The sequence below is a fragment of the Xyrauchen texanus genome, chromosome 5, assembly GCF_025860055.1.
Source record: "Xyrauchen texanus isolate HMW12.3.18 chromosome 5, RBS_HiC_50CHRs, whole genome shotgun sequence".
Taxonomy (NCBI): Eukaryota; Metazoa; Chordata; class Actinopteri; order Cypriniformes; family Catostomidae; genus Xyrauchen; species Xyrauchen texanus.
This window is the reverse complement of record NC_068280.1, coordinates 3,308,318-3,319,557: the sequence shown is the minus strand read 5'-3', so window position 1 is coordinate 3,319,557 and position 11,240 is coordinate 3,308,318. Positions and strand designations below refer to the sequence as shown.

At 40.4% G+C, this 11,240-nt stretch overlaps 1 protein-coding gene across 1 annotated transcript; it reads left to right on the top strand.

Moving 5' to 3' along the window:
* Positions 1 to 4,499: 4,499 nt before the first annotated feature.
* LOC127644352 (taste receptor type 1 member 1-like) lies at positions 4,500 to 11,240 on the top strand. Its single transcript, XM_052127491.1, has 7 exons — positions 4,500 to 4,522; positions 7,593 to 7,748; positions 7,929 to 8,226; positions 8,383 to 9,123; positions 9,313 to 9,525; positions 9,611 to 9,731; positions 10,306 to 11,240. The coding sequence occupies exons 1-7, from the start codon at positions 4,500 to 4,502 to the stop codon at positions 11,238 to 11,240; spliced, it is 2,487 nt and encodes an 828-aa protein (XP_051983451.1).

Here is an 11,240-nt window from a genome sequence, read left to right as displayed (position 1 = left end):
TTTGGCTTTCTGCGCATGTGCAGAAGAACTACATTTTTAATGTAATTGCATCACAAGAGGGCGCTATAATGTAGCATTTCAGACACGTCAGAAAAGAAAACAAAGATCTTCTATACATGTGCATTCACAACCTCCGCTTTTTTAACGTTAGAGCGAGCGTAACGGTCAACTGGCGTGTTACGACAGTAAGTCACCGTTTGCGGATACCATACAAACGAATGGGGAGAGCCGTAAACCGACACCTACTTATCGTAAAATGTTCAGTGTCTTTCCTTTTTCCATGGTGCAGTGGACGAACTAAGCCTAAATGTTAACTTATAGTAAAACATAAAATTGGGTAAAGAGAGCCCACTACTCAGTTGACATCTATGAAGCAAAGACTTTACCACCCCACAAGAAGAGGGTAACAATCTGGTCGATAGATTTGGAAAAAAAATGCTTTGGGAGAAACTGAAAGGCAAAAAGAAACTTTAATTTTCCCTACATTAATTCGACCAATCAGTGATGGAGGTAGATTGCCCCATCTCTGAAAATCAGACTTAGTCTGTTCCAACCAAGGGGAAAAATTTGCTGATAAAAGAGTGGGTAGAGATCTAGTAATATTGATCCCAAGGTATTTGAATCCTGTTTTACATAATCTAACAGGAACATCTAACAGCAAAAGACCCATAGCCAGTGCATTAACAGGGAAACACTCACTTTTATGAAGATTTCTTTTATAACCAGAGAAGTTTTTCCAACATGGATAAAATAACTGGAAATTGGATTAGAAATATATAATAATAAATCATCGGCATAGAGTGACAATTTAATTTCAATGCCTGACCTCACCACACCCTGAAGCAAAAGGGGAGGACCTCAGAGCCATCGAAAATGGTTCAATGGCCAGTGCGAACAGCAAAGGGGAAAGTGGGCACCCCTGTCGTGTTCCGCGTCCCAGCCTAAAATAGCTGGATCTGATGTTATTGGTGTGCACACTCGCCTAGGGAGAAACATATAAATGCATATCCAAGAAATAAAATTATCTCCAAATGCACATTTTTGAATCACAGAGAAAATATACTCCCACTCCACATGGTCAAATGCTTCTTCAGCGTCGAGTGAAATCAAACCTCAGGGGGTTTTGATGACTGTTTGGAATTAATTATATTTAAAAGTGTGCGAACATCTCCCACTGATAAAACCTGTTTGCTCATCAGAAGTATGTTTTCAAGGCGAGAAGCCAACACTTTGGCCAAAATCTTGGCATCTACATTCAGCAACGAAAGGGGCCTATAAGAGCTACATAACTTAGGATCCTTATCTTTTTTTAGAAGCAGAATTATGGATGCTTGTGTAAGCATCTCTGGTAGGACGCCATGCTCTAACGATTCCGTGTACACCAACAAAAGTAATGGGGACAATTTGGTCTGAAATTTCGTAAAAAACTTGACTGGAAAGCCGTCGGGCCCCGGGGCTTTATTGCAGTTGGCCAGCTGGTAGATAGCTGTGCTACTTATCGTGTGCTACCTCACTCTCCTGACCTCAAGAGGTGCACTAGCGACTGACGCTAGAGGCACCTAGAGGCTGTAGCCTTTACATTTACATTTATGCATTTGACAGCCGCTTTTATCCAAAGCGACGTACAGAGCCATTATTACAAGGACAATCCCCCCGGAGCAACCTGGAGTTAAGTGCCTTGCTCAAGGACACAATGGTGGTGGCTGTGGGGATCGAACCAGCGACCTTCAGATTAACAGTTTACCAGTTATGTGCTTTAGACCACTACACCACCACCACTCCTTTAGCCTCCTTGTTAATGCACCCACCTCCCACGCTGGTTCGAGTCCCGTTCGGAGCAAGGCGGCAAGGACCGGTAACACAGTGCATCATTTTAATTGCCTGAGTAATTTATTTTAAGTCTAAAGTGGCCTCGAGATCTGCGGCAACAGTTGAGTCAATTGCGGTGACATTTAAACTCTGTAAAAGGAGGTCATATCATGGGAATCAGATGGAGATTCAGATGTATATAAAGTAGAATAAAACAATTTGAAGCTGGCACTAATGCATTAAGGATCAGATATCAAATTACCAGATGGGTCCTGGATCTGAGGAATCAATCGACTGGCTGACTGACGACTTAACTGATGTGCCGAGACGACTAGCTTAATCAACATGTTCATAATTAGCACTACGAGAATGCAATAGAAGCCGCTCAGCATCATTTGTCAGAATGAAATCAAGTTCAGCTTGCAGATCAAGATGCCATTTAAACTGAACTTGTGGAGGGGAGTTGGCCAGCTGCTGATAAATATGAAAAATATCGGAAATGTAAGCGCAGCGTAGTTCTAGCGGGAAGACAAGCAGCTGTACATCATCGCACTATTAGCTGGGTAATTCCAAGCCAATCACATGTAAGCCATCGCTTTATAAGTCTGCACTGTTTCAGTGTGCTAACACAGCACCCTCCACCACCCCACCACCACCTGTTGAGTCCCGTCCTGCACGGGGGTAGGCTCCTCGCCCCTGCCTCCTATCTCCGGCAGGATATGACGGTTCCGAGTACAACTTCTTTGGACCGCAAGGCAGTTGATTTCACTCAAGTCTGCGAGTCTTCCTGACAGAAGCATGATTACGTATCCTTGCAGTATGAAGTCTATTTAAATGTGCGAAGTAAGAAATAATCTGTCCCCGAAGGTATGCTTTGAGTGTTTCCCACAATAATGAATAAGAAACCACACCATCCTGATTTGTAGCCATGAAATGATCAATTGAGGTTGAAATAAAATCAATAAATGTATCATTAGACAAAAGAAGACAGTTTAACCTCCATGATGATGAATATCAAGGCTGTACAGACAACTGCATATCAACACTAAGAGGGGCATGATCAGAAATAACAATAGCATGGTAAGAAACAGATGTTACTTTAGGAATTAGGGAGCGATCTATAAAGAAATAATCAATATGGGAATATGACTGATAGACTTGTGAGAAAACACCTTATCTTTAGGGTTACAAAATCACCAAGGGTCATCGCAACCATTCCTGGACATAAACTCCACTATTGACCAAGACATAGAGTCATTGATGAAGTCATTGACCGGGAACTAGAACATTTAAGATCACTAGCAAAACTAAGGCACATACATGGACAAGGAGCACAGGAGTTTGTAATAACGTGCCAACAACAATTAAATACCTTTCATTTTAATCAGCTATTTAATCTACCTTAATCGAACTGCAGTGCACCTTACTGACCTCTGCCTGTATCGCCTTGGTCAAAGAATGGACTACACTAGATAATAAATTAACTGCAGCCTTCATCAGCCAAATAATAATAGATGATGCATCTGTTTGCACTTCCGCAGTTAATTAAGAATGTAAAATCTAAGACTTTAGTCATTAATCTTACAGTTAATACAATATATTTTTGTTTAAACATTGGCCCATAACACTTACTTAGTTTACTAATTTGAAATCTTGACTTGTACTACACAAAAATAACTAATATTGGCATTATTTTGATGGTGCTCAGCCATAGGGGAACTGGCCCCCACAGTGAGCCTGGATTCTCCCAAAGTTCTCCTTGTGTTCCTTGTCACAGTCACCTTCAGCTTGCTCACTGGGGGGCTAAGTATAAACATAATTATTTTCTATTATTTATTTTAAGGCACAAATTACAATCATGTCTCTTTATTTTTTAAACAGCACTATTATGACTCCACACTGCCCTGGGAATGCCTCGGGGTCCCCCAGTCAGAGCTGGTTAATGTGGCTCGGGATAGGAAAGTTTGGGGCCCTTTGCTAGAGCTGCTGCCCCCGCGACCCTCGGGGTCCCCCAGTCAGAGCTGGTTAATGTGGCTCGGGATAGGAAAGTTTGGGGCCCTTTGCTAGAGCTGCTGCCCCCGCGAACCTCGGGGTCCCCCAGTCAGAGCTGGTTAATGTGGCTCGGGATAAGAAAGTTCGGGGCCCTTTGCTGGAGCTGCTGCCCCCGCGACCCGACTTCGGATAAGCCGTTGAAGATTGATGGATGGATATTATGACTCAAAGACATTACTACTGTATATTACAGCTTTTTCTGTTGAAGCGTAATTTTCTTTAAATCTGCTTTGAAATGATGTAAAATTGTGAAAAGCGATAAACAAATAAGAATGACTTGACTTGACTGAGCTAAATCATACAGAAGCACAAATATTATTACTATGGCACCAAAGGGCATGACCAAAACAATGCCAACTTTAACCCCCTTACACTACATTTTAGAGCCTGGCAAAGAATATTTGCCCTTTGGTTGCTCACATGCAATGCAACAAAAAGTTTAAATCTGGGCTCAAATAAATGTCATAATCATAATTTTCTAAGGACTGATCATTTTCTCAACATAAGTCACATCATAGTATCACAGAGTCATTTTCAGTATTTACTCACCACCGCTAAAGTTGAACACCTTTATGAGTGATGATTCTAATGCAAATATAAACCCACACTAAAGGTTTAGATGGCTGCTGTTAAGCATTATGTTTCATGACAGCTTATTTCTGTAAACATTATGGATGAGGAGATGTTGATAATCAGGTTAAATGTGTGTGATTGGCTCTTCTGAATTTATATATGAATATAAATTAATGTATTGTTTGAATGAGTTAAAAAAATCCCACTGCCCAAAATGTGATTTATCTTCTGTTTTTTGTGGTGTGGTTTAATGCTCTACTTAATAACTGACATATGTTTGAGAATTTAGATATGGAAATGGATATTAGTATCAGGTGCACAGGTATGGTCACATTCACACCTGAATGTGACCATATGTGCCAATCCGGTGGCTACGGCTGTGCTAGCCCCACTGACACTATTAATGCATACTAAGTGCCCCCGATTCCGTGTGGCATAAACTCCCATCCGATCATATGCACCAAACCGGCAGCTAACCCTGCTAAATAGACCAGCTAAACCAGTATGCAATTCCCATGCTGTTCTAGGCTGGTTATGCTGGTTAGTACTGGTCTAGCTGATGGACCAGCATACCCATGCTTTTCACCATCAAAACCTAGCTGTTGATGCTGGTTGAAAAACATTGTCTTTTTGGTGAAGCTGGTAAAGATAGTAAAAAAGCCTGGTGGAAAGCACACCAGCATCCCATGCTGGAGGACCAACATCTTAAACACAACATATGCTGGTGACCAGCAATGCTGGGCTTTTCAGCAGGGAAGGCTGTGCTAGCCCCACTGGCACCGTTAATGCATGCTCAGTGACCCCCGGTTCCATATGGCATACTACCTCACCAAACAACACTCTGCGCCAACCTCTCTAATAACCCTAGCTAGACAGACACCAGCTCTAGTATTCCTTCCCCTGATGTAATTGTACCACACATAATCTCAAGCATCAAGAATTTTAAAAAATTGCTCCCAGCAACCAGATGGGGTTCCCTAGCAATCAAGTAACAAATCACATATCGTTGTGAGACTTTCAGGTTGACTTATTTCACTCAGGGTTGAAAGTAGCCTTGATATGTAACTGCTTGGTAACTGCTTAGCTACCAGATGGGGTTACCCGCAACCAAGTAACAAATCACATATCTCTGTACCAGAAAATTGTAGAGACTTCCTGGTTGACTTATTTCACTCAGGATGGCAAGGAGCCATGTATTGTATCACCTTGGTAACTGCATAGAAATCACATGGGCTTACCCTAGCAACCAAGTAACAAATTACTTATCTCTGCACCAGAAAATCGTAGAGACTTACGGGTTGACTTATTTCCCTCAGTATCGCAAGTACCCTTGATAAGTATCATACTGGTAACTGCCTAGGAACCATATGGAGTTACCCTAGCAACCAAGTAACAAATCACATATCTCTGCACCAGAAAAACATAAAGACTTCTGGTTTTGTTCCTGGGACTCAGGGAAGCAAGGATCGATCGATCGATCGATCTATCTATCTATCTATCTATCTGTCTGTCTGTCTGTCTGTCTGTCTGTCTCTCTCTCTCTCTCTTTCTCTATTTATCTGTCTGTCTTTCTATCTATCTATCTATCTAATATTCTTTAAACTTTTAAAACTACTGAAACATAACTACTTCAAACTAAAAACCTTCAAACTTCAAGCTTTTACAACTACTTCAAACTTTCAGGCTAGGCTTTCTCAAGCCAACCTAAAGTTTGTCTACATACTTTTCAATCTAGTTATTAACCCTTTCCTTTAGAGACTTCTTTAACACAGATCCAGCAATGCCAGTGTGTTTCAATAATAGCTGCATTGATGTTCCCATTAATCCTCGACACCCGACAACCACAGGGTAAGTGGCAGTCCTCCATCCATTTTCCCTGCACTCTGCGCCCAGATCAGCATATTTTAACTTCTTCCCCTCATAGACTGCCTCCAGTCCCACTTCCCATTGGATAGTAAGCTCAATCATTATGACTTTTCTAGCTGACTTCGACCATAACACTACGTTCTGCCTGAAGGAGGTAATGGTGACTTTCGAAGGAAATTTCAGCTGCTGACCGAGGTTGACCTCCATTGTCCAATCACTTCCAGGCAATATAATTGATCTGGCTACCATCCGTGCAATGCCTTGTTAGGCACCTCCCTTTTTAACTAAATCAACGAGGAGCATGGTGGCCTATGTTTGCCTTTACTCTACACATCTTTAGGATCTCCGCCAGTTTGCGCAGAACCTGATCATGCCACCACTTGTAAAGTTCCTGTACAGGTCTTCTCTTGCTTGTAGCCCAAGGTGATGGTACATCTAATGATACAAACAATGCTACATCTGAAAGACAACACAGCAAACCTAGCCACTTCCTGATGTAACTGTAGGCCTTGCTATCCATCTTTGCCACTAATACTGCAGTGATCTCACACATTTTTGGTGGCCACATCAGGCAATGTTAAAGTGTAAATTGGTAACTCCAGACCTATCTGAATTTGACAATGATCTAACTTATCTAGGTGTGACGCTCTTGTTCTACCCGCTCCATACAGGACTCGAACCTAGGTCTCCGGCATGGGAGACAGGTGCTCTAACAAGGAGGCTAAAGGCTACAACCTCTAGCATCAGTCACTAGTGCACCTCTTGAGGTCAGGAGAGTGAGGTTTTACACACTGCACAGCTATCTACCAGCTGGCTCCCGTTACATAGGCCTTCTTTAAGCTGCTTCAGGACCAACCATGTTTTTGACTGAAATATCTACAATGTATTATCTTCTTTACCCATCCTCGAGACATTGGTAATCAGGATACACGTGCTGCATAGATTGGCTCTTCTGAATTTTGTAAGTAACATTGAGTAAAATCTTAATGATATGAATGTATTGTTTGAATAAGTAACGAGATGAATAAGTGGTGTTAAAGGCATACCACATCCCAAAATGTGATTTATCTTCTGTTGTTTGTGGTGTGGTGTAATGCTCTACTTAATAACTGACACATGTTCTGGGATTTAGATATGAAAATGGAAGCAAATTATAAGCAAATTGAAATGTGTTTTAAGCAAATCTAAGTGCGGTATATGAGTCTGACTTCTCTTAAATAAATGGAAATTGCACATCCCGGTATTATAACCAACTGTCCATCTGAAATCATGCTTCTGGGCACTATTTACAGATTCCTTTTGTGCTTTACTATTTGTTTCTTCAGTATTTCTTGCTCATCACATGAATTCAGCTTGGGGGGAGATTATTTATTGGGTGGTCTTTTTGCTTTACATAAAGTGGATCATGAAAAACCCCAGTCCACCCCAGAGGCCATTGAATGCTCCAGGTAAGCAATGACCATTTTGCTTTTTCATGAGGTGGGTTTAACACACCTTCAACTAGAAGCTTATCACACAAGTTTATGATTATCACTGGGCAATGTTGTAAATTGAGGCTGCATTTCCTCAATATATATTTGCAAGCTGAAATGTCAGCTTAAAATACTATTCTTATGTTTGTTTTCTAGGCACACGATTTCAGTATCTGGTTATCAGATGTTGCAAGTGATGAGGTTTGCTGTTGAGGAGATTAATAACTCCACCACCATCCTGCCTAATGTTTCTCTAGGCTATGAGATTTTTGACCATTGTACCGCAACAAAGAATTTCCCAGCAGTTTTCAGTTTTATCTCACAGAATGGATCAATAAAACCTAAAGAAATGCTCAATAACCATCAGCCTGAAGTGATTGCTTTAACAGGACCATATGGAAGCAAGGAAACTGTGGCGATTGCATCACTGCTCACAAGCAACCTTATACCAATAGTAAATGTCGTTTTCATAATGAAATACACTAACGACATACTCTGTATTCAGGTCTACCAAGAGTACAGGACCATAGTTAAAGTGACGGATAAATATATACAAATTATAGAATTTAAAACATTTGTTTGTAAAATCGTGTTTTCTTCTGTTTCAAAGGTGAGCTATGGAGCTTCCAGCTATGTGTTAAGTAATAAACTTCAGTATCCCTCTATACTAAGAACAGTCCCCAGCAACAAAGACCTGATACAGATGATTATTCGCATCATACAGTGGTTTGGATGGAACTGGGTTGCCTTCATTGGAAGCCAGGACAATTACAGTGAAGACGGCCTAAAACAGTTTAACAAGAATATTATCAATACTGACATTTGTTTGGCCTATCAAGATACTTTTGGCTTAGACGCCAACTACAGTTTAGCACTTAAGAAGATTGATATGCTCAAAATAAATGTCATTGTGGTTTTTGCCATGCCACAAAATGTTAAAAAATTAATCAAAGCAGCCATAGCAAACAACATCCGAGGCAAAGTTTGGATTGCAGGCGAAACATGGTCAATGGATAAACAGCTTTCAAGAGAGCCAGGAATTGAGAAAATTGGTAGAATTATTGGCATTACGGAGAAATTGTTGTCACTGCCTGGATTTGATGAATTCATCTTTAAAGCCAAAGGAACATCTAATGTTCACAATAATGTTAGCGTTGAAGTCCAGAGTGATTCATGCAATCAAGCATGCAAGCGCTGCTCGTTGTTGACTGCCGAAGAAATTATAAATGAAAATCCCACATTCTCTTTTGCCATCTATGCCGCCATATACACCATAGCTCAAGCATTACATAATGTTCTACAGTGTGGCTTGACTGAATGCCACAAAAATACAACAGTTAGGCCATACATGGTGAGTGAATGCATTTGAATGTGCATTATTATTAAGTCACGTTTAGTAGCAAAGTAATTGGAATGATTGATGTAATCATTTATGTTGTTACTTAATAATATAATGTATTATATTAAAATGTATTATTCTATTATATGAATATACTGCATGTTATTTTTTACATGTTGAAAATTCACAACACTACAACAGCTTCTAGGCGAAATGAAGAAAGTGGATTTTTCACTCAATGGTCATCAGGTGAAATATGATGATAATGGTGATCCAACCGTCAATTACGCAATCGTGCTTTGGGATACTAAAACAAACCCACCACAATTTAATAAGGTGGGCACATATGATACATATCCAGAAATTACCTTTACCATCAACAGCTCTCTTATTCCCTGGCGTGACAATGGATCTGTGAGTAATCTTTCTCAGTGAGCATTTTTCTTCAAATGTAGGCATCTAGATAAACTTCACTAACACGTTTTCCTTTGTCATGAAGGTTCCTTTCTCCAACTGTTCTCACGAGTGTAAGGAGGGATATTCCAGGGAACGCGAGGGATTGCATGATTGTTGTTTTCGGTGTAAGAAATGTCCAAAGAACAGCTATGTGAATAAGTCTCGTGAGTATCTTATTTGAGCGTTTCTGTCCATGCAACCACCACATTACGGTGCTTATACAGTACATTACTGCAGATATACACATTTAGAGGTGTGATTGGACAACACAATGTTTTTCCACATCAAAAGGAGTCACTAGTTTTATTATGTGACGTCTTCATTTGAGCCATCTCACAATAAATGAATACATAATGGCTGGAATACACTTCACGACTTTTATAATCTGAACTGACTGTCAAGTCAGTTTGAACACCCTCCCATGCTAGCAAACACATGACATTTAAAATCAAACATGTTGTGCTACTCTCTGTTTCGAGTCAGGAAAGACACTCACTAAGCACATTTGGGTGCGTCCTTGGGCGGCGTTCCAACATATGTACTGAATTTCCCACTTTCATAAATTGAATAATAGATTTTCAACAAATCTACACTTGTTCCCTAGTCGAAATCATCAGTTATGCACCAGTTTTTGAATGTTGACATTGATTGGAAAGCTTAGTATGCACCAACTGTTTCCTTCTTGATGCCAAGAGCCTGACTTTGGCTGTATTACTACACATTTTTGCTGTTTTTCAGGGGACCCCTACACCTGTTTTCCATGTGCAGAGAGTGATTGGTCCGCTAAGGGGAGCACAAGATGTAAGACACGCTCTGTTGTCTATCTTGAGTTCACAGAAATCCCTTCCATCATATTCATGGTTTCTGTCATGTGCCTGATGTTGTTCTTAATCGCCATCTTTTGCCTTTTTGCCTACAATCACGATACACCAGTGGTGAAGTCAGCCGGTGGCAGCATGTGTTTGCTAATGTTGGCATGTCTGATTATGTCTAACATAAGTTTGTTCTTCTTCTTTGGAGACCCCACATCTGCACATTGTATCTTGAGACATTTTGCATTTAAATTTTTCTTCACTGTCTGTCTCTCCTGTCTGACTGTCCGTGCTTTTCAAATTGTTTGCATCTTCAAAATGGCTGCCAAGTTTCCTAATTTGCACAGCTTGTGGGTTAAGCACAATGGCCAGTGGCTCTTCATTATATTTTCCACTGTCGTTGTTTTAATTGCTTGTATGTTTTGGGTGATTGTTGCACCTCCCAAACCCATCAGGGACACACTTTCTTTTAAGGACCAGGTTATGCTTATCTGTGAAAATGGGAACACTATTAGCTATAGCATTATTGTCTCTCTAAGTTGGTTTCTTGGTTTCCTCTGTCTTGTTTTTTCTTACATGGGAAGAGATCTGCCGAAGAATTACAATGAGGCCAAATCAATAACCTTTGGTTTAGTGTTGTTTTATGCAAGCTGGACAGCATACTTTACAGCAGTGCTCTCTGTGAAGAGCAAATACATAGTGCTTTTTAATGCAATAGCCCAGCTAGCCAGTATAAATGCCATTTTCTTCAGCTACTTCATACCAAAATCTTATATCATAATATTTAAACCAAAAAAGAACACAACTGCTTACTTTCAGACATCAATTCAGAATTACACCCAAACCATTGGTAGGACCTAG